The 23,953-nt window shown below is 42.3% G+C and overlaps 1 protein-coding gene across 1 annotated transcript in view; it reads left to right on the forward strand.

The window, feature by feature from the left end:
• Nucleotides 1-23,953, forward strand: part of AARSD1 (alanyl-tRNA synthetase domain containing 1) — a 312,550-nt gene that overhangs the window by 45,786 nt on the left and 242,811 nt on the right. The window contains exons 3-4 of the mRNA XM_078645329.1: nucleotides 18,551-18,617; nucleotides 19,666-19,764. Of these exons, the coding sequence (XP_078501455.1) occupies nucleotides 18,551-18,617; nucleotides 19,666-19,764 (166 nt within the window). The remainder of the gene's footprint in view (nucleotides 1-18,550; nucleotides 18,618-19,665; nucleotides 19,765-23,953) is intronic.

Consider the following 23,953-nt stretch of genomic DNA (forward strand, 5'->3'; position numbering starts at 1 on the left):
CACACAATTACCAACCACGAGCCACAATTTTCACAACTAGGCCCTTTACCCAAAGCTCGGTGGAAAGGGAAACAAATATTACTTTTAGACATGAAAAATTAAAAGATATCACATTTATCTCACAACCTAAGAACCACCACGCAGGTTAAACAGCATACATTTGTATAGGTACACATGGTATTCTAACTGGCGAGGGTTGGTCATAATTTTTTTTCCAACACGTGCTTCAAAGAAAATGAAGCAGGTCAAGACAAAGGAAATTACTATTTTTTACTTATCACATCACATGAAGTGCCTGCCATCCAGTTCACCCATAATACACCACTTCTCAACTGGTAAACCAGATGGTGAAAAATGTGAGAAATTAAATGGTCCCTAAAGCAGTTTGTGAGAACAAGCTAAAATGAGGTTACCATTAGCATCCCACATTATCACTTACGTACGAAACGGGTATCTAGGAAACTTCCAGGGTGTATTTAGTTCTTCGCACAAACAAATATGGTAATTTAAGAGAAAAATGTTGGTTTTGCTGATTTTTTTTTGCAAATGTCTACAAGAGATGCTGAAGTCCGCATGCCATATCCGCGACCTATAGTGCCTTTGTGATGTCACTCTTGTGAATGATGGATTTTGTGCTGGCGTCCTTCGGTATTAACCAGAAATTCTGTATTGAAATAAAAAGAAATGTAGGTTTAACTTGTGACAGTGGATAAACTTGGAGTCACACAGTTGTGGATGTACCGTAGAGATGCATCTCAGAAATGAACTATCGTGCAAGGAAAAATAGCGGTCATTAAGACATGATATGCTCTAACAGTGGACAAGCAAATAGCCTGGTGCGAGTTCCTACTGCCTTTGGCAGTTACCCTGCTTCGTGCCCTGTTTCAACCATACTGTAATCAAAATGATTTATACCGGGGTTGGTGTCCAAACACCGTTTTACGAAGAGAAAGACAACAGGGGCATTAGTTGGCGTGGTTATTAGGGCAACCGCAAACATGCATATTTCTTGTCCATGCAAGCTGAAGCAATCGTTCTTGGTGGTTTGGGTGTGCATTTATACATTCACATTCACATTCACATGTGTGTGAACGCCTGTGCAATTCTGTACACACCACAGCAAAGTGCTTAATGTACAAATAGAGATTGTAATGAAACAAGTAAGGTGAGGGGTGGAGAGATGGACTAATTGAGGGGTTAGGACAATGATGGCGAGTCACTAACAAAACAAGCATTGGCCGTGCGGCTCTGAAAGCGACGCGGCCGCAAAAGTGAAAGCGAATGTGCTAAGAAGCAGCAGCTGTTTGCGTGTGTGTGTGCGCACGCAGTCTGCTGTTTTTCAAAGCACATACTTGTGCTTGTGGCGTGCTCCTGCTTGCTCCCGCGAGGTGTATGCTGCCACAAGCACGAGTATGTGCTTCCAAAAACAGCAGAGCGACGGCTAAAGGTCTACTATTCAGCGCATGCGCGCTGCATAGGCGAGACCTAAAAAGTAATCTAAGATGTCTAGACCAGTGAGTTCTGAAGAATACTTGGGGCCATAAGTTAGCATTGCAACCTCAACCATATTACTCTCCTAGTTGCCCATCTTAAAGACAAAGGAGAGCTGTGCTGATATAATAGTATTGTTTTGTTTACTTGGAGATCAGCAAGTGGTACAGACTATACTGTGGCTTTACCCAACACTCATTATCCCACGTGGAAATGTCAAGAAAGATGATAACACTGTCTGTAACATTAGCATGATAATGGGCTATAAGATCCCCATAATCACAAAAAAACCCATAAAATATTATTGACCAATGTTTTAGTACTTTTTTAATAAAGTACTTTTAATAGTTAGAAACAACACCTTCTGCTTGTATAACCACTTTTGATAGGAATGGTGCATTTTGTGCTGAAATGCTTGTGGAGGAAGTGTATGGTTTATTTAAGCAGCATGCTTTCCACTTACGCAAAAGTGGAATGGGAATGGCAAAGGAGGAGCTTGGTAAAGGGGAGCGATAAACACAAGTGAATGAGATCATAGGACCTATGCCCCAGCAGTGCTCAAACACCAAGCCTCTCAAAACCCTAGATTTTAGTATCCATCAAACATACCCAATGGAAGGGTTAGTTTGCACATCTAGGAAACACAACCAAACTATAAGAGAAAAATAAAAATGCCCTTCTTAACCCTACTCACAACCACAAAAAGGTATACACCAAACAGCATAGCACATCATAAAGCTCCAATCAAGCAATTCTTTAGCTCAGGAACTTGTATATGCTCCGATAACACAACAAAGCACAGGTCTGGAATGACACCTGACCTATCTGGCATCTCTGCTCATATGCTGAATAAAGGTTCCCATCTATGTGTTCAAGGAATGCATGAAAGTTGCCTAGTTAATACAAAATATGAAAAAGGAGAATTGTTGTAGTAGGAAGGATAAACTGAATTAAACAGGAAAAATTAGGTGAAATAGGTATCCGCAAATGACAGATAATGAGCCCTTCTTTAGGCCAACCTTAATAGACCGTCTGTAGGAACTAACTAGCAATTCACAATAGACCAATTTGTGTAGTTCACAAATTCACTGAATACAATATTAGTTCTACGGGCTAAACCAAATGATTTTTTTTTTCTTTATGAGGAACGATTTTGGTGCTAGGTAGTAAATGTCGATGTGTTTCGACCTCTCTATATGGCTTCCTCATTACAAAGCAGGACCAAAATTCACCAAAGCGCACTCAACCCACAACTGATCCGCCTTACTTTGCTCTAAGTGATGCAGGTCAGTTTTGTTTGAGGGCGCGACTCAACACAACCTCCAGGACGATTTCAAGCCCCATATTGAACCACACTACAGAGTGAGTTGCATTTTCTGCTTCACCTTTATAGGACGGATAACCTGTGTACCGCTCGGACTTATTTGCACATTCATTGGTGCACATTTGTTCCTTGAACCCACATTGGCTTTGGCAGTTTCCATTTGGAACACTCCTTAGTGTAGCTCTAAACATCATAGCTTGGGTAAATTTCGGTCCCACTTTGTCCTGAGGAGGCCATATTGAGAGGCCGACACATGACGACTTTCACTACCTAGGACCAATATTGGTTATCATATAGAAAATAAGAAATTGATTTGGTTTAGACCATAGAACTAATATTGTATCCAATTAATTTGTGAAATACACTAATTGGTATAATGTGAATTGCTAGTTGGTTCCTACAGACGGTTAAGTTTGGTCCAAAGAAGCGCTCATTATCCGTCATTTTCTTATACATATTTCACCTACATTTTCCATTCCTTTTGTATTTATTGTTTTTACCATTGGTTGTTACTTTGAATTAATTGTTTGTAACATGATTGTATGTATTGCAACTCACTATTTGACCATTCGAAATATGACTTCATCAATTAAAAAGTTTGAAAGAATAATGTCATCTTGCCATTTTCTATGATTTTGCACAGCAAAACCTTTACAATTCTCGTTGATTTATTTCATATGCTGTTTTTTCTGCACATGAAATAATGACAGCAGGCAAATTAATTATTCAGCCAGAGACCACAAAGAAAAAGTGGATCATTTGTTTAATTCAATGTATCCTTCGTGCTAGAGCTATTCTCCTTGTTCATATTTTTAATTAAATGGGCAGTTTTTATTTACTCTAGACAAGGCTAGACAGCACAAAAGTAAATACATGCTTATTTTACTTGCCAAATGAATAAAACTGGGTACTAACTGCAGTAACATATCGTTCGTTCAAAACCTTTATTTCGGCTAGTGGCCATAAAAGCACATAAATAGGCAGTAATAAAGCATTAATAATCATGATTCAATAAATACATATTATAAAAGCGAATGCAGCTAAAAACGATATTAAAACTGTTGATGTGCAAAGAAATAGGGCTCAAAATAAAAGAATCTATCGCTAAAAATACAAGTTATGTTGCATTTACGCAATTGAGAAGTGTAGCTCAATGGTTAGAGCGGCAGACCCTGATGCAGAGGTCTAGCCTGGGACCAGGGTTCAATTCCCCGCCTCGGCGGGTCTTGGGCTCAAAATTCACAGACCTGATAATTCTCGCCTCGGTGCCTATTCCAATCATGGAGTCCCACTCTGCATCTCTGGGCAATAGCTTGCTTAATCTCCACAACGGCCCCCACAACGCTAAGGATGCCTGGCCTCCACCTTGGGGGTGCCCAGGAGTGGACACCTCACAGGGATGGGTTCCACAGCGGTATTCGTACAAGTGCCTTGAGACTCTTGCGGGTGAGTAGTGCGCTATACAAGTATCAATTTACATTAAGACAATAACACCATATATTTAGCCATTTGAGACACTAAATTTGGCCCTTGTTTTTCACATAGCCAACAGGTAACGGGCGAGTGCAAAAACCAATGGTTTGCTAAGGTCGGTTCTTAAAATCCTTAGGCCAGATTTATGCTCTCTAATCCCCAAATTCCGACAAAGTGGTAAAATCCAACACCGCCTACTTGCTGAGTAGGCTAGGCAGAAAAACAATACATGTTCTGAAGTCTCCATAAAGGCCCGCACATTAGACACAGCTGTTCAACCGCCATGGGAGATTTGGCCTATTTGGCAGTGAACGAACGGAGGGGCAAGGTCCAATAGTGGAATAACTAGAACAAGCTCCTCGCATGAGGAGGGTTCAATCTCATCCATTAAATCTTCTCTAATGAATGAGCCTTTAATCAAGAGAACACCATTGGTTAGAGACCCATGCTAGGCATTGCAGAGAATTAAGGACTATTGGTCCTGCCAGTTTGCTAATTTAATGCTACTCTTGGAAATTGACCTAGCCTTTCTCAGGGCACTCCACAATGATGGTAACCCAATCTCTCCCAAGATGGCTTTAATGTACTTAATCCAAGGTATGTTACTCACGCCAACCAGCCTGATTATTCCTTCTGATCCATCTTGTTATGGACGGAGCTCTGGAGGGGCCCAGCTCCTCCTCCAAAAGAGGATGGGATGAAGGCCAGCTTGTTTGAAAGGGGTCTCAACCCAAGATCAAGCCTAAGCGGCAGCAAGGGGCGTACTTATAGGGACCCCACTAATGTTCGCATTAATCAGTTTTCTAACAATTCTAGCGAAGAATCATCTAGATGGTCCCACAGTTCCGCACCATACGTGGCCGTACCTAAGGCTTGGTGGTAGTAAACCTGTAGTGTCGGATGTGCCAGTCGGAACACAGAGTTATGGGCCTGCTTTATGATACTTCCTGCTACTTGCTGTAGTTTTAATCTGTGCCTCATAATATGCGCCTGCTACCCCACCTGCTTTGTTAATGTGATATCCAGATAAGTGAATGTCTGCACACTCTTTAGTGGTTTCCCTGCCAATGTCTGATTTGTCCTGTATGCACAACCCGGGTTTATTACCATAAACTTTGTCTTGGCAACATTTATTTCGAGGCCAATGCTCTATGCAAATTTTTCTAAGTGGTCCAGTAATATTTGAAGGCTCATGGGTGACCTGAAGAGGAGGATGTCATCGGCGAACATGAGGGCAGGGATCCTCATGTCTGCTAGTTTAAGAGCATCATTGTCACCCAGATCTGAGTGCTTTATAAAGACATTGATGTAGAGTGAGAATAGTGTGGGGGCAAGTACACACCCCTGCCTCACCCCGCTACTGACATGGAATGGCTTTGGAAGCTCACCCGCCTTCCCACACCGAACCTGTGCATAGTTATTGTTGTGCCTCACTATAATATCTTGTAAGTATTTGGGCACCCCCACCTCCTGCATCACTCGCCATAGGGTTGGCCTAGGAACTAAGTCAAGGGCAGAGCAGAGGTCCACTAATACGATGTGCAGGCAAACTACATCTGGAGTGACCGTTTTCCAGATAATTGATTATACTCAGGGCCTCCCTTAATCCAGCTTGCAATGGGGACAGGATGTTGTTATCTGTCAACCAATCCAGAAGTCTGCCAAGTAAAATGTTGGTAAATAGCTTTTGAGAACTATCAAGCAAACTAATAGGTCTATAGTTAATAAGGAGCTCACTGGGGATTTTTTATAATGGGGACAATTTAAGCCCCGGCCCATGCTGGGGGTAGTGGTGCCCCTTGCAAAAAAGCTGTAAACAGTGGTGAAAAGTAGGCTCCCCAAATGTCAACCTCACCCCAAAACAAGTCCCTGGGAATTTGATCCAATCCAAGCACTTTATTAGGAACGATGCCCTCAATGGCTGCACAAATTTCGGTTACCGATATTTCGGAAAAGCTATGGTCATTTCAAATTATGGGGATTGTGGCAAACGTTCCCCCAGTAACATATACTACCTCCCCAAGGCTACCAAATGTCTGCCTTAAAGTTCCTGGGCTCAGTGATTTACCTGGGTTGGTTGCAGCTTCATACAACTGTACATACATATTATGTAAGGTACATCTGCACATAAGGCTGCCACCTGGCCAGTGTTCTACCGACTTTGTTTGGAAAAAAGGGGGACCCCTACCAAGCAAATATACTTGCTATGCGTAGGGACATTTAGACTTTGTGTAAGAAGACCAATAGCAAGCTTCTATTTTCAAAAAACATAATCTAGGTGCATCAACACAATAACCATAATGAATTGTACCCATAAAAATATAGAGAACCCGTAATGTTTTTAGAAAAATATATTTTCAATTAATTTAATTTCAATTTTATATATTGCTTGATTGGCTCATTCTATTCAATATATTTTTTTTCACATACTTTAATCAGGAAATATTGCTATACACACAAAACCAGTTATATATACAAAGACAATTTCATCACTATACTTTCCAATTAAACCATAGAGTGGTAATAAATGTTGTTCATTCGGGTATGCAGGAGATGATAACTTGATGATGGCGAGTGGCAGAATAGGAACTACGTGTGTTTCGGCACTACTGTCTTCATCAGGGGACCATCTATTGCAAAAGGATTGGGTAAATGACATTTTGTTGAATTGTCAATGGTTTTATTTGTGGTCAAAGTGGAATGCCAAAAAGACACTTTATCGGGGACAGCGCAGGCCGTCCTATCACAAGTCCTGTCTTCAATAATCGAGATTAAACTGGGCATAACTCTCATACCACGTTTATAAACATTCTTACTTCAGTATCTGGTTGCTCTTAATCTCCCTCCATAAGTTAGTATTGACATGAAGAGTGCAGAAAAATCTGGCAAGATTTTCTTAACTTATATTGATGCAGTCCGTCATTATCCCGCCAAACATTATACATGTGCTGACACACAGAAAGTTTTTAATACGCACGGCGACAATTTCATTCAAAAGTTCACCTGTGCCGAATATGCACTCTATTGGGAAACTCGCCAATATTTGTAAGAATGGTATGTCTCACTTGGTGTAAGTTTCTCGAACCAAAATTCCAGTTACTGCGGTGCACTGCTCACATCCAAATGTGATGGCGTTTTGGATGAAATGGCAAAAAAGTGTTTTTTTGCCATTCCGTTTTGACCACAAATAAAACCATTGACCATTCAACTGAATTTCATTTATCCAATCCTTTTGCAATAGACGGTCCCCTGATGAAGGCAGTAGTGCCGAAATGCGCGTAGTTCCTATTCTGCTGCTTGCCATCATCAAGTTATCATCTCCTGCATACACGAATGAACACCATTTGTTACCCCTCTATGGTTTAATTGGAAAGTATTGTGAAGAAATTGTCTTTGTATGTAACTGGTTTTGTGTGTGTATCAATATTTCCTGATCAAAGTATGTGAAAAAAATGTTATTGAATAGAATGAGCCAATCAAGCAATATATATATAATTGAAAAAAAAATTGAAAATATATTTTTCTAAAAACATTACAGATCTCTATATTTTTATGGGTACAATTCATTATGGTTATTGTGTTGATGCACCTAGATTATGTTTTTTGAAATTAGAAGCTTGCTATTGGTCTTCTTACACACAGTTTTCTACCTACACCACCATTATGTTAATGTCCAGGCCGGTATAACTATTAGCAAAATCACTTATAACTGGTATTTTTAGCCCATATCTGTATATACTTCAAACAGCAAATATAAAGACAAAACACTTTTAAATATGTTCTAGAGATGTCGATCCCTGACTGATAATGAAAGTAAACATTGACAGAAAAGTCATGTTACAAATTAATACATTTGATTTTGTTTAAAGTCTCATTTGGTATCATGTCTGGGCCATTGCAAACTCTAAAAAGCAACAACAAATGGCCGGTATTTTTCTCTTAGAAAGGTGGCCACATGTAAATGTTGTCCATACGTATTGCCAGTGTAAAAATGTAGCTGAAGTTGTTCTGATGACGCAGATCTCTTGCAATTCTTATAGGTCACAATAAGGTGGGTAAAAGGTATTGTAAACTAGATGGTGTACTGTTGTATGTTATAATGATGACTGAAGCAGGTTGAGGCTTGATAGGAACAGGTTTATTCACAGCACAGGATAAACAGCTTTACACCATCTGGCCAAGCATCAACTGACCCACCTATGATTCTTACTTAGAATCATAACATAGGAATACACTAGGAATTCTGTGTAATAAACAGAGAAAGCAGACTAAATACAATAAAGCTATTTACAACATATCTCCCTCCCTTAAACCCATAAGAAATCCCCTCCCAAAAACCCATAAAGAAAACAAATAAAACAGCTATTGAATATAATCACTAAGATATGTAGGCGGGCGACGAAATCTAACATTTCTAGAAGTAGTCTCATTTGTAGAAACAGATTCATTGGAAAGTAAAGGTGTAGTAGAAGAAGAGACAGTGTCACCAGAGCAAGAAGGTGTAGAAATAGGGACAGCCACATCATTAATAGCTAACGAAGAAGAGAAAGTATCACCACTACCTACCTCCCCCCCTTACACTGGTTTGTGAACTAGAAATGCCATCAGAATGAGTAGACAACATGTAACCATTGTTAGAAGGAACAGAAGAAGGTAGAGTGGTTTTCACATCAAGCTCACAAAGCCTCTTGTACAAAGCTACCCTCCTAAAATTCCACCACTCGCCATTGTCAAGAAGAACACTGTGAGGACAACCACGTTTAACAGAAAAAGGACCCCTAAATTTCGAGAGACCCTTAGAGTATCTCCCCGGCTTTACTTTGACCAAATCCCCCACACCTATTGACACAGAAGTGCCATCTAATGGAGTCTTCATTGGGGAAACTTTGTCCAGATTTTTTAACCAAGAAGGTGTCAGTTTAGTTACAGGAGGACGACCACGCATCAACTCAAAAGGGGACTTACACCCTTGTTTGTGGGGAGTTGAACGGTACGCCCAAACAAGTTCTTGAACTTTATCATTAGAAAAACAACCAAACTCAACAGACATCTGTATGATCCCTTTAATCAACCTGTTGACCCTCTCACACATTCCATTACTCTGTGGGTTATATAAACTGGTTCGGTGATGACGAATCCCACACTCTTTTAAGAATGAAACCATTTTTCCAGAGGTCAGCTGTGTGCCGTTATCGGTTATTAACACAGAGGGAAAACCCTCATCCAAGAACACACTTTTCAAAAAGTTGATGGTAGAATCAGTATTAATGTCTCTAACAAACCGAACTGTAAGCCACTTAGAAAAACAATCGATAATTACAATGGCAAAGCGTTGGTTGAATGGCAACTCATTCATGGGTCCAATAAAGTCTAGAGACACAGTGTGCCAAGGAAAAGTTTCAAAAGAAATATTATTTTCATTCTGAGAGCCAATCACTTTCAAGCGTTTCTCCCCCTCTTTGCAAAAACTACATTGCACCACACAGTCCACAGCATCAGCGTCAATGTAAGGCCACCAAAAATTCTCTTTAACTCTTCGTTGGGTGAGAGTTTGGCCTAAGTGACCCTCATGAGCTAAATCAAGTATTTTTTTTCTAAGAGAAAAAGGAGGAATAAATCTGTCACCACGCATCAACGCGTTGTTGTCAGACACAGACAATTCATCTAGAACTCTAATGTAAGGCCTGACAGAGGGTTCAACGGTACTCTCCCTTCTTGACCCCTTGATAATGAGATCCACAACCTGACTCAAGACATCCATTTCCATACCCTTGGACCACTCATCGAGCGTAAATGACTCTGCACATAGAAACAAAATGTCCTGTGTAAAGGCAATCGCACAGTCATCCTGGGGTATCGCCAAAGACCTCCCAAACTCACTGGATTTCATGGGTAAACGAGACAAGCAATCAGCCTGAATGTTCTTCCAACCCTGAACAAATTGTACATCAAACTGAAAGTCTTGTAGGCGTAAAGCTAATCTTGCCAATCTGGGTGATCCCTTGCCAGTGCCACCAGGAGCCAGGATATTCACTAAAGGTTTATGGTCAGAACGCAACACAAACCTAGAGCCCCACAAGTACGTCCTGAAATAATAGGTGCCCCACACAGCAGCTAGAGCCTCGCGTTCAATTACGGAATAATTGGATTCTGACGCAGTCAAAGGCCTGGAGGCAAATGCAATGGTCTTTTCGACACTCCCATGCCTTTGTAAAAGTACAGCACCCAACCCAACTCCACTAGCGTCAACCATTAAGATTGACAAACGTCTGGTCTCGAAAGGAGTGAGAACATTGGCAGAAGAGAGCTCTCTCTTAATTGATTTAAAACAAACTTCTTTCTCACTGGTCCATGAAAACGTTACCCCCTTCTTCAGTAAACTCCTTAAGGGAGCAGCCTTACTAGAAAAGTCCCTCACAAATTTGGAATAAAATTCAATTAAACCCATGAAGGATCGTAATTGGTCCTTGTCTACAGGAGAGGGAGCAAGATCTATTGCCTCTAACAAATTTCTTTTAGGTGTAATACTTTCAGCTGAAAGAGAAAAACCTAAATATTCAATCTCAGATACTTAAAATGCACACTTCTCCTTCCGCAAGGTGAGGCCCGCTTCATCTATCCTGCGCAAGACCCTTTGAAGAATATTGTTGTGTTCATTAATTGAGTCTCCAAAAATCAAAATATCATCTTGGAAATAGATGACTTTTTCCAACCCTTTAAACACCTCAGAGACCATTCTCTGAAAGACACTCGCGGCTGAAATCAGCCCAAAGGGTAATCTTGTGAATTGAAACGTTCCTTCACCAGTAATAAAAGCAATTAGATGCTTAGACTCTTCCTCAAGTCGAATCTGGTGATAGTCATGTTTCAAATCAAGTTTGCTGAAATATTTAGCTCCTTTCAAAGTAGAAACTAGTTCTCCAATATTTGGCAAAGGAAAGACATCTGCTACAACACATTTATTTAGTGACCTAAGGTCCACACAAAATCTAATTTTGTTATCGGGCTTCTGGGAAATGACCACAGGAGAAATCCACGGGGATGCTTCTACCGGCTCAATAATCCCTCCCTGCAGCATTTCTTCCAGAACAGCCTTCACTTCCTTGCGTACTGTAAATGGAACCCTCCTTGCTTTGTGTTGGATGGGAACACTACCTTCCTTCAAAATAATTTTGTGAGAATAACCTTGTAATTCTCCTAATTGTTCTCTAAAAACATTGCTGAAACTTGAAAGTATGTCATTCACATTAAAGTCATCCACAACCATTACGGGATCTTCTGCTCTGGGATTTATAACTATGTGTAGATCATATTGATGAACACGACCTAGTATTGCCGGACCATCAACAGACACATACATTTTACCAAGTGTTGATCTATTTTTAAAAAGGATTTCAGCTTTGAAATATCCAAGAAGATCTATCTTCTCCCCTTGATAACCAGAAGGGAAAATATCACACTCTAGTAAAGTCTTATGACCCCAATGTTGTTTAACCAAAGACAAGGGAATAATGGTCCACTTAGAACCAGTGTCAACCATAAGGATAATAGGTTTTTCTTAAATAATAAATTCAGCCTTGGCAATTCTTTCCCTTTTGTCTTGACAAGTAAACACTGAATCATGCAGAACTAGTAATTTGTTGACGTCACGATTCAGATCACCATAATCATTCACAACAGTCACCCTAGGGTTGTTTCTATTCTTGCACATTTTTGCAAAGTGACCTAGTTTACCACACTTTAAACATTCCTTGTTGTTAGCAAAACAAAACTTCGCATCTGAGGAATGGGTATCACTACCACACCTAGAACACACTTTAGATTGTGACTTGGTGTACTGCTGAGCATAATTCTTCTTTTGAACAGTATACCCTTTCTTTCTAACAAGAGCAACAGCACAACTGTCAGTGTCACTATTATCACTTGAAACACTTATTTTGTTGGAAACTTCTGCAACCTTGAGATCAATACCACTTTTCTGTAATTCTTTCATGCATTTCTCACTTTCTTCCACAATTTTTGCAAGTTCAATGGCAACTTTTAAAATCGGGTTTTTCGCTGCCCAAAGGCGTTCCTGTATTTTCCGATTGTTGCATTGAACAATCAATTGGTCGCGAATGTGTTCATCTGTCATCTGGCCAAAGTTACACTTTACCGAAAGTTCCCGTAGGCGCGCAACAAAATCATCTATGGACTCATCCTCACGTTATTTGTTTTTGTAAAACTTAAACCTTTGTAGAACAAGATTCTCTTCTTTGGCAAAGCGAGTCTCAAGTCTAGCGATAGCCTCTTTATATTCGTCGAGAGGGGACTGTGAACCAGATGGTAAAACCTGGGGTAAATACTTGAAAATTCGCTGCCCCTGTTTCCCCAAAGTTGTCATTAAAAGTGCTTTTTTCCTCTTAGGAGAAAAATCTTCTCCGTCCAATGCCTCGATGTAATTGTAAAACATTACAATCCAATCTTCCCAGGAAGTGGAGGGATTCCCTGGCTCAGATAGAAATTGTGGAGGAAGTGCCACATTGACCTGCTGTGACATCGTAGATTGTGATGAGGTAAGTAAAAATGTAAAACAACACAAGTAGTGTATACCAGGGATTTTTTTTTTTTAATAGACGATTTTCCACACTACATTTAGTAAGGTTCAAGGTTTGAAGGGATATCAAAATTACTAAGGCAGAACAATTAGACGCTATTTGAGGCTGACAGAGGTTTCTAGTGATGATTTTTCACATAAAACTCAACAGGGCTCATAAATGTTACTCTTACTTATTTTCTTTAAATACAGGAACTTGTAGACTTGTAGAACTTGTGTGATTTTGTCACAAGGCGAGATTGTGCTGACGATTACTGGTTCCGTATTTGTAGCTGGGGCGTAGCGCGAGCACTGTCACACTGACATTGACAGATGACGCGCACGCAGCGTTCAACGTGCGTGTGACGATCAGCGTCAGCTTAGGAGTGAGGTGATCTCAATCTCTGTTGTGCGTTCGGTGAAGGCAGCGCTGGGGATATCTCGTGCAAGGAGCAGGCGGGAGAAAGAACAAGAGAACGCTCGCGGCAGCTAGGCAACAGCGGCAACCGTTGAGTATGGTCGACGGTATGTGTTGTATTTCCAAAATAAGTAACAAGCGCTCACCTTTCCAAATAGTTAACGTGACATCTGTTTTCTATCGAGATGAGATACTGGTGATTCATAGTATGCACACGGAGTTCTTTTGTGGTGAAAGCCGTTATTATGCTGTAAACCACTGATTGTGGATTCCACTGCGTTGTAGTCTTTCTGGCCAGATACTAGTCCTTGTCGCCAAAATGTTGTATGTTATAATGATGACTGAAGCAGGTTGAGGCTTGATAGGAACAGGTTTATTCACAGCACAGGATAAACAGCTTTACACCATCTGGCCAAGCATCAACTGATGACTTATTTCATTAAGCCCTTGTGGTGTTGTATCATCATCGGCTTCCTGCTCCTGCGTCAAGCTGGCGCTGCAATGCCTGACGGGTAACAACAAGTGTTACACTTTTGTGGAGATCTTTTGTTCCTTGCCGTGGCTTGATGATGTGTGAGGGACTTAAAAAACAACCTGGTAGGTCTATTACTGGGGCAAGCTGGTAGTCCTGCGTTCCCGTCAAACCATTGTAAACCCTCAGTAGTACGACGCGGCTCGTTCCTGTGGGGCCTGCGCTTTGCGGTAATTACCTTAGAGGCGCGAGGCCACTGCCGGTCAGAACCTACCCCCACACTTCGGCGTGTACTTGACACGCGGAACAGCAGGTTGTATACTATATACACTAAAGCCCTTTCCCGGGCCCCTGATTAGTATATGAGCACTACTAGGTCCTGAAGAATTGCCCTTAGGGCATGAAACATGTTGACCACACTTGAGGGTTGAACCGAGACCAACCTAATTCTTTTTTGGATCTCCATACCCCTCATTGCACGTTTTAATAGGGTGGATTACCACATGAATAAAGGTTACTTAGTTTGTCTAACCAACCCTTTTTAAAACTCACTCCACACTCACTACCACTTTTTTAAGTCCCTCACACATCATCAAGCCACGGCAAGGAACAAAAGATCTCCACAAAAGTGTAACACTTGTTGTTACCCGTCAGGCATTGCAGCGCCAGCTTGACGCAGGAGCAGGAAGCCGATGATGATACAACACCACAAGGGCTTAATGAAATAAGTCATCTAGCCTATTAGTTGTGTGAGGTTTCTTAGTTCCGACAAGGGACCTGACTGGTCCCCTGAATACCGGCTACATCAGTCAACCTAGAGAGAGAGATACCCACTCACCACAAACCCCCCCCCCTTTTATAAGATGCTTCCCAGGGGAACTTTGTACAACTCTTTGGTTACATGTTGTTAGGACAGGTACACTGGACCCCTTTAAATATCGTCCCCACTCTGTCCCCCTTTGTTGTATACACAAGCATCAACTGACCCACCTATGATTCTTACTTAGAATCATAACATAGGAATACACTACGAATTCTAAGTAATAAACAGAGAAAGCAGACTAAATACAATAAAGCTATTTACAACATGTACACACTGGTAGGAGCAAGGAGTTTACTGCTCGGTTTTCAAGACCTACAGCTGCTTCTAGTTCCAAACTCATATATATCCTGCAGAGGCACATAACACTCAGCTTTTGCAAGGAGAAAAAACATAAAATGAGGTACGATTATATACAATCACTAATTACATAAGATCATTTAATTGTTACCTTTTGTAATTTTCAAAACTAGGGGTATTGTTCCCTGTTGGTGTCATGCTGAAGATCTTGCTGGTGCATCGTGGGTAATCTGTAACACCACCATCTCAAAAATAGTTGATTGTAGATCACCTTTTTATTCAAAAACTACTTGGTCAAAGCAGCAGGCATTCTGAATACGATCCTTGCCAAGCCTTTGGCTATTGTCAGCTGTTGACCCAGTATAGTACAGGATTTTGGATGTCTAGGTGCTCTCCCTGCATTGTAGGATAACATAACCCAATGACCACCAGTCCCATCTAGTCAACCCATTTCTTAGCCTGCTCTTTGACCAGTGAAGGACTTTATGATCTGGATAAAGAATGTAACAACGAAAAGAAAGTTAAGGAGAATTAAATAAAAACACAATATCATAAGTAAAATAATGATGTTAAAAACTGAAAAAATGAAGTGTCAGGTGATGGGTTTTATTTAAGTGAAGTAGAAAAGGCAACTGTAGACAACTAAAAAACAGAGATGGGGATTGGACCGTGGATACATAAGATACAGTGTCAGATGCATAGTTCGGAGTGGGAGATATCACTGGTTACTTAAGCACATAGAGTAGTACAACAGATGAGGAAGTAGGTGGGAGAGAGCAGTGATGCAGGGATCTTGGAGCTGGGAGCTAAAGAGGTTGAACAGCGAGGTAACAGGAACAGAGAATCAGGGACCTGATGAGGAGGGTGTTGAGGGGACAGCATACAAACAGGGCAACAGTAAGTGGTCAGCATGCGTACAGGCAGAAAGGAACAATAGAAGGAATACATGCAGCCGCGGTCTGTTCAGGTAACAGCGGTGGGACGGAGGGGCAGCGTGGGGGGGATTTCAAGGGACGATGCAAAGGGAAAATTAAATAAATAATTAATATTCCCTCTGCATCGTCCCTGGAAACCCCCCCTCCTTCCCCACGCGGCCCTACCGCCCTACCACTGTGACCTGCACGGACCGTGGCTGAATACATGAGAAAGAAATTGGTTTAAAAGGTCCTTCAAGCGGAGAGCACTAGAATAGTAAATTATCAGTCCTACAGCTGAGGGAGAGGGTGAACAGGAAGAAGATAGTGAGATTGTAAAGGCAGGAAAAAAGAGTATGATGATCTTCTTCAACAAACATAACAAGCATTTACAATGCAATAGGTCTCGCAGCATTAAAGTTTGAGGTCCTGGCATTGTAAATGACAATGCTTTGCATACATTTTTTTTTAAATTTGCAATTGGTATATTAGCATTGTTTGTGAATGGTTAGTTGTTGCTTATGCTAAGCAAAGTTGGCAGTAAGAGTGCTAGTCTTGCTTGTTATAAGCATGCTCATTTAAAGCGCTCTGATACCTGCGGGTAAGTTTTGCGCTATATAAAAGTAAAAACTAATAAATACATTTAAAAAAGCCTAACTGTACCACGTCCGTTCTTATTCTGAGATGCCACATATCTTTTGGTCCCTGTACTTATTAGCTGCACCCGGCTGTGGGAAACCTCCATGGCAGGAACAACGTGTCGCGGGGCAGACACGGGCAATGTAGCCAGTGTCCTGTGGCTGCACCGCGGGGTAACAGTATAGGGGTAGGAAAGCAGGCAGTTGGTAGTGCTGTGCCATAGCAGTGTAGTTCTCTGTGTATGCTAGGCATGGGAGTTGCTATTGGCTGAAAAGAAGTGGTGAGGAGGAGCCGGTTCGATGTGCCTGCTTCCTGATCTTGGGCAGGCGACAGGTAAAAAAACTAACTATAGCCAGGGTCACTGAAATTATGTGGCTGGAGAGTGCCAAATTATGTGGCAGGGTTGACCAAATTATGCGGGTAGCAAAGGCAAATTATGCAACATAATCCAACACATTTTCTGATAGTATTAGTTTATTATTTTGTTATTTTTACACTTGTTAACCTTCTCTGGGAATAGGTTGCACCTCATTAGTACCAGTAAGATGCTCCAACATAGCAATAAGCAAGAGAAAAGTGACCAGTCAACCTTTGCAAAGGGTCTTCAACTGCTGGCAACATGTGTTGCGGCATTTTGAGTAAACTTTGAACCGTTTCATTTAGAAACAACATTACTTTTTAGGTAAAATCATCAGATTATGTCGCAGATGACCGATTATGTGGCAAATGCGGTAGATTAATAATTATGATAAAAACGCCCTGACCGCTCAATCGCATAATTCCAGTGACCCTGACTATAGCCTATGGTATTGGTTACTTTGTGGTGGGCTAAAGAGCTAAATTCCAATAGTTTGTAAAACACATCCCCTCGCCACGTGACAGCGAGTTTACCCTAGAAAGGGCACGCGGTTTCTGCAGAAAGGTCTCTAGAGCTGCGCCCCTGCCCTGGCGCTCTAGAGCAGGGGGGTGTTGAAATAAGGAGCGGGGTCCATCAGTCAGACATGGGTGACGTGGAGGGGCCTATGCTGAATGTGCTTGATGTATGGGTGGCAGAGAGCTTGGGATATCCAAGAACGACATTGGAAGAGTAAATAGAAACTGATCAAGTCGTTTCCTCTGCCGCAGTCCAGAACAGCGCTAACAATCCAATGGAATTTGAAACATTTTTCGTTTCCTCTGTTCTCATTACTAAGCATATGTGAAATTAGCTGTACTGGGGCTTAGAAGACACTGACTGCCAAAATATGACATAAAATGTACCAGAGAGACGCCTGCAGGGAGACAGCAGGCTCACGGGACATAGGCGAACTTGTCAGAGGATTCCTCAATCAAACTTTGTGCCGGAGAATGTCAGCTAATGTCCCCACGCTGAGCGCAGCACCGAGCAGGAGTCTGCAGGGCGAAGCAGCCTGGAAACCAAAAGTGATGGACATGACCAGTCGAACTTTAAAGAGCCCACGGACAGCGGGCGGGAACGAGGACACGGACAGTGGGCGGGAGGGGGGCGGGAACGAAGACAAGGACAGGGGGCGGGAACGAGGACACGGACAGCGGGCGGGAGGAGGCAAAGCCAGCCTGTTTATCGGTGCCGCACGCCCCTCTGCAGACTCCCCCTGCCTACCAAACACAGTAACGGAACTTTAAAGAGCCCACGGACAGCGGGCGGGAACAAGGACACGGAGAGCGGGCGGGAGGGGAGCGGGAACAAAGACACGGACAGGGGGTGGGAACCAGCCTGTTTATCGGCACCTCGCGCCCCTCTGCAGACTCTCCCTGCCTACCAAACACAGTCACGTGAACTGTTCACGAGGCGCGCGTCTTGATCCGATTCTTTCTGCCATGCTGTCTACGACAAAAGCTCACGCGCGCGACCTAATCCTATTGCAAAATGCTGCGCGTGGCCAGCTCTTGTCTCCACTCGTTGTCGGCTGAGCCGACAGCTATAGTTCTCGCAGCGAGAACGCGCTTTCGCTAAGGCAAGACCTAAAAAGGAGATTATGTGTAGATTCTTGTGATATAAGAAAATCAGTTGTCCTAAGCTTCCGATGGGCAGCATGTGGTGTTAATGGATAGGGAACATAGACAATGAAGCCAGGTATTAATGTTTTTTATTTCCTCCCACAGTTGCAAAAATGAAGATGGCATTGAGATGTATAACGAAATCATGCTCTATGACTTGGTGCAACCAAAGGTAATGTCAATCTGCTGTGTGGTTGATTGTGTATAACAGAGATACAGCTTGTTGCTTATGTATATGTAGAAATGGAATAGGTCTTCTATTTGCCTACGTTCACGCTTCATATCAGCTCCTAATAAAGTACATTAATAGAAGGAAGGAATGGTGTTTTTCTTTATAAAAATGTTGCTGGGTGAAAGGGATACCACACATTTGCTGGTTAATGGGGGACCCCCACTTTGAGAGGTGCTTGGTGTTTTGGGTAAGAGAGGCAAGATCTTATTGAGTGTGAATGGCGAGAAAATGCACATCTGGCAACATGAGAATGTGCGCAGGTGCAAACAGAATGCTAAAACTAATGGAGTAGACCCTGGATTAGTTCTTAGCAAGGTCTGGACCCTTTTCACATCTTAATTATGATATACATGTATCAGAGGCAGTCTAGGGATGCTGCATCGTAATCAAATCGCATTCCTATTTGCACCAATAATCATCCTGCTCCCTAAGTGGCTGCCACTCGAAAAGAATGGTCGGTGATTGCACTAGTCTCTGAGACACTGATTAAGGGCCTTATTTAGAGTTTGGCAGATGAGGTACTCTTTTAAAACATGGTGGATATCCCGTCCAACATATTACAGGTATGCTTTAGCCTATGGCACGTGTATTACGCAGGCGGGGTAGGCGCTATGTTTTGACGGAGTATCCTGTCCACCAAACTCTACATGAGGCCCAGAGTCTTTCCGGGGTTCATGTCACCATCAGATGATAAAATAGTACTTGGAGTCATTGATTATGCTTCAGTGTGTGAAGTAAGGTCACAGATTTGAATGCTGAGCAGTCTGATTCAGTATGTGACATTGGGAGGGTCAATAATGTGAGTGCCATTGGGGTCGGTAGAAGTAACAGTGAAAATTAGAGTACCCAATTTCCTAGTTACGTGATATAAACACCCAAGGCATTGTCCGAACACCAGACACACTTTACCATCCACATGGAAATCTGACATAAATTCAGTAGTCCAACTCTCCTGTTTGAAATGATCACTGTCTTGTTTTTTTAATAGGATTCCCGGGAACGACGCTCTGATAGATCCATTACTTGTTTTTTGAGGAAACGAAAAGAGAAGGTGCCATGGCCACGACTTACAAAAGATACGAATAAGGTACACCACCTCTGCCACTCTGCTTTGAATAGGACGTGACAAGCAGCCAGGGGTGTTTACTGTTGGCCTGTAAGGACTAGAGCACTATCAGATTTTCAGCATAGTCACTGAATATGTGACTTATTCCAATGTATTTGCACTGTATCTACATTTATGTCATGTGGCTAGCTAGACAATCTAGCATTTTCTGGTCCCATAGACCAACACAGGATACATTTGATTCTAGTTATTTATCAATAGTGGTCTGTCACAATTTATCTTTTAATGACTTTATTTTCTTGTATTGTTCTAATACAATTATTTGTAGAGTTTGTCAACTCTGAAAAGCACAACACGGGGAAGTGAGAGGAACATTAGATCATGTCTAAATCATGTTTGTATGTTTATTGACTTTCTCTTAAAAAAATTAACTGTTTACGTTTCTCTGGTCAAATATTTGGCAGTGGTGGCCAGTAATTTTAGCCGGTATGGGATCTGGGGCCAAACACACATACATATACACTGACTCACACACATGCAATCACACTTTTCGCACGCACACCCATTCACAACACTCACTCATAAATACACTCATATGTACATTCACGCACTAAAGTCATCATTCATTTATTTATTTTTTATTTATTTTATGATGATGCTAGACAGCTGTAGAGCAGCGCCAAAAGGCATAGACCAAGCCATGGGTCCCAAAGGAAAAACATATTGTCTATGCCAATGCTTGTTTTTCACTATGAACGCAAACACACTTGTATGCATGCCTGCATGTGCACACAAACACACACACATGCAGTGTAGGATCCCCTCTGACACACTGCTTTGCCTATGTGCCTGTAATATCGCTTCTAGAGAGGCCTTGTTGAACCCTGGACTCGTTGAGCATTAGGTGAGGGTGCCAAAGAAGTTTGCCAGACAGGGTTCATGTTAAATCGGAAGTACTTTTTTCCACTCAAAATACATACATCAATTTCAATTTCCCTAATTTCAATTGAAATTATAAGTAACATCAACATAAATGTATTCTTATAAATTCCAATTTTTTACTCCCAGGTACAATTTCCGAATCTATACCAAACAGTTCCTGTATTTTGATTTAAATAATTGAAATTCTCAATATTTTTCCATTAGTTTTTGCAAATATACCCACTCTACATGAATGCCTCACTAGATAGTTATTGGAGAATATGTGTTGATGCATTCATTTTGCCTGAGGCGCCCCATGCAGCATCTCGGTTCATGCCTCTGAGAATGGGAGTCTCGGTAAATAAAAAATAACATAGCAGTAGGTACAAAAGAGAAAGAAAAGGCCTAGGCCTCATCTCATTTTGTAGCATATCCACCTCTTTTTGTAAAGGAGACAAAAATAATGCAACAACCAATCAGATTAGCCTCACCCCATAGAACCTTCCTGCGAGAGCCTCAGAGCCTCAGATTTCCTACCGCACAATGTGCACGGGAGTCGCCACTGAGCTCTGCTCACTTTTTTTCTTCAACTTTTGTGCTTTCAACTGCTACTCTTCAACTTTGTTCTTCAGTATGTCTGACAAGGAGAATAAGGTTTTATTCAGGGCCTCTGCCACCTGTTCAAAGAAGAGGCTTTATGTGGAGGACAAACATAAAGTATGTATTTATTGTTTGTACTCTAACCACAAGACTATTGACTGCTAGATCTGTTGTATCTTCTCTTCAAAGACCTTGAGAGACCGTGAGGGACGTCTACTTACCTGGCTGCAAAAGTTAAAGTCACGGAAAAAAACAGTATCCAGTGACAGTGATGATGCCTCCTCTGCGACATCTTCAAGAAGATCACAAAAAGGTGTAGGTCTTCACCTTCAACTTCTTTCGACCCCCCTGCAAAAGCCTTACAGAAGACCTCTGATAGGTCTGACAGGCGTAGTCCCATCAAATCTCCTCACTGAGGTGTAAAGGAGAGGGAAGGACTCATTTCTGAGGTGCAGCCGGTAAAGAAAATGAGTCATGGGTCTTCAGTTTTGCCTCCACCCTCTGAGAAACTGAAATTATTCAAGAAACCAGCTTTCGTCCCTCCTGAGGGTAAAGCTGACAGGAAAATTCGTCCGTCGACGACGACAACATCAGATCCGTCAGATCCGTCGACGACAGCATCAAAAATTCAACCAACGATGACTTCGACTCCGTAGACGGGCTCGTCAACGAGAACTTCATCAGCTCCATTGGCTTTGTCGACGTCGACTTCGTCGACGCTGCAGCCTGAGGTACCGGTTTCTATGTCATCGACGCTTATGATGACTACCTCTACGTCGACGAGGATGTTGACGATGATGGCGTCGACGTCGACGAGGATGAGGACTACGTCTACTTCCTCCAGCGTTGTGCTGGCGACTGCTTCGACGACGGTCCTGTTGACGATTGCCCGTTCGGTGTTTCGACGATCCAATCTTCGTCAACTATGACTCCGTTGACGACCTCGTCGACAACCTCGTCGTCGATACAAAAAGGGACAATCTCTATAAGAAGACGCCAGAGTACCCCAGACATGACATCTCCTCGGAGAGTGACACGACTGCCTCCTGTGCTTCTTTTGGAGGAGGAGGAATTTTCAGAAGAGGATGACGGTCCTTACGGGGATGCTTATAGCCCATCCCAGTTACATTTCAAATATCAAGACTCTGATTCTGAGGACTACTATAAGGAACAACAGCAATATATACCACAATCTCGGTCTCAAGACCAGTCGCAACAGGGTATGGTTTCCATGTCGTCTTCACTCATTGCTGATCTCCAATTCATGCTGATGGATTACAGGGAGAGATTTCCAAATCAAGCTTCCGGCCAAGAACCAGTTCAGGTGCCTCGGCCTCCACCTCAGGTTAAGTCTGCTGTTCCGGTTGCCCCTCCGTTTCCTCAAGCTCCGATTCCAGAACCAACGGAGCCTCAACACCATATGGTCACTGTTCAAGATGATTCATCTGATGATGACCAAGGCACAATCTCAGTCCCAGATCCAGATAGGGAATGGGATGATTATATTATTCCGGATCCTGCTTCTCCACCTCCAGATCCAGTTGATTCGCCTCCAGCAGATATTGGAGGTTTTCATAATTTGATGGAAAGAGCTTCCAAACGTTTCGATCTTCCAGTGCCATCAGTACAATCGGAATGTTTTCTTTATGATTTCAAAGAAGCTTATAGGAAATCTGTTCATTCCATCCCAATTGTGAGCCATGTCTGGGATGAGGGAATAAAGGTGATGAAATCTCCGGCAACTGTCATACCTGTTCTTCCTCGGCTGGAGAAGAAATATTAAGCTCCGGAGGATAGCCCTGCTTGTCTGGTCAGCCAGCCGAAACCTGACTCTGTTATTTCTCAAGCGGTCCAAAGAAAATCAAAGAATCCGTCTGTTCCACTCACCACACCACCAGATAAAGAAGGTAGACGATTAAATAACGTGGGCAAGAGTTTTTTTCTATGTCCAGTCTCCTGGTCAGAGCGGCTAACGCCTTGGCGATTTTGGGACGATATAATAGCCAGATGTGGTGTGACCTATCAACATATTTGGACCAGCTACCCGAAGATTCAAAGGCTGACGCCAAGAAAATCCTGGAGGCGGGAGAGCGTTCCTCCTCTGAAATGATTGATTGCGCAATGAACATTGCTACAACAGCTTTCCGCTCTCTAGCAGGAGCCGCAGTTCTTAGGTGACAAGGCTGCTTCGGGCCACCTGGTTTTGCCCAGAAGTACAAAATAAATCCTAGATCTGCCATTTGATGGAGAGATGCTTTTTGGTAAGCATATTGACGATGCTCTGCAGGATATAAAAAAGGACACGGAAACTGCGAAGTCCCTGGGGACTTTGCAATACCACAAAGTTCCTTTCCGTGGAGTGAGAGGAAGAGGTTTTTCGTCATTAGCGGTGGATATCAGCAGCAGCGCTATTCTTCCTATTCACAACCATCTCAATCTTACAGACCCCAGTACTCTCAGCAGCAAGGTCAATCGTCCTCTTTCTCTCGCCAATCCTCTAGAGAATGACAAGGGCATCAGAGAAGAGATTCCTCTAAGCGCCAATAGCGGCTTCCAGGCTCTGCCTACTGTTCCTTCACCCCCTGTAACACCAGTGGGGGGCAGGATGTCACAATGCTTCCACAACTGGCAACTCATAACATCAGACCGATGGGTCCTCAATATCATCCGTTTTGGTCATACACTGGAG

The sequence above is a fragment of the Lissotriton helveticus genome, chromosome 5_1, assembly GCF_964261635.1.
Source record: "Lissotriton helveticus chromosome 5_1, aLisHel1.1, whole genome shotgun sequence".
NCBI lineage: Eukaryota > Metazoa > Chordata > Amphibia > Caudata > Salamandridae > Lissotriton > Lissotriton helveticus.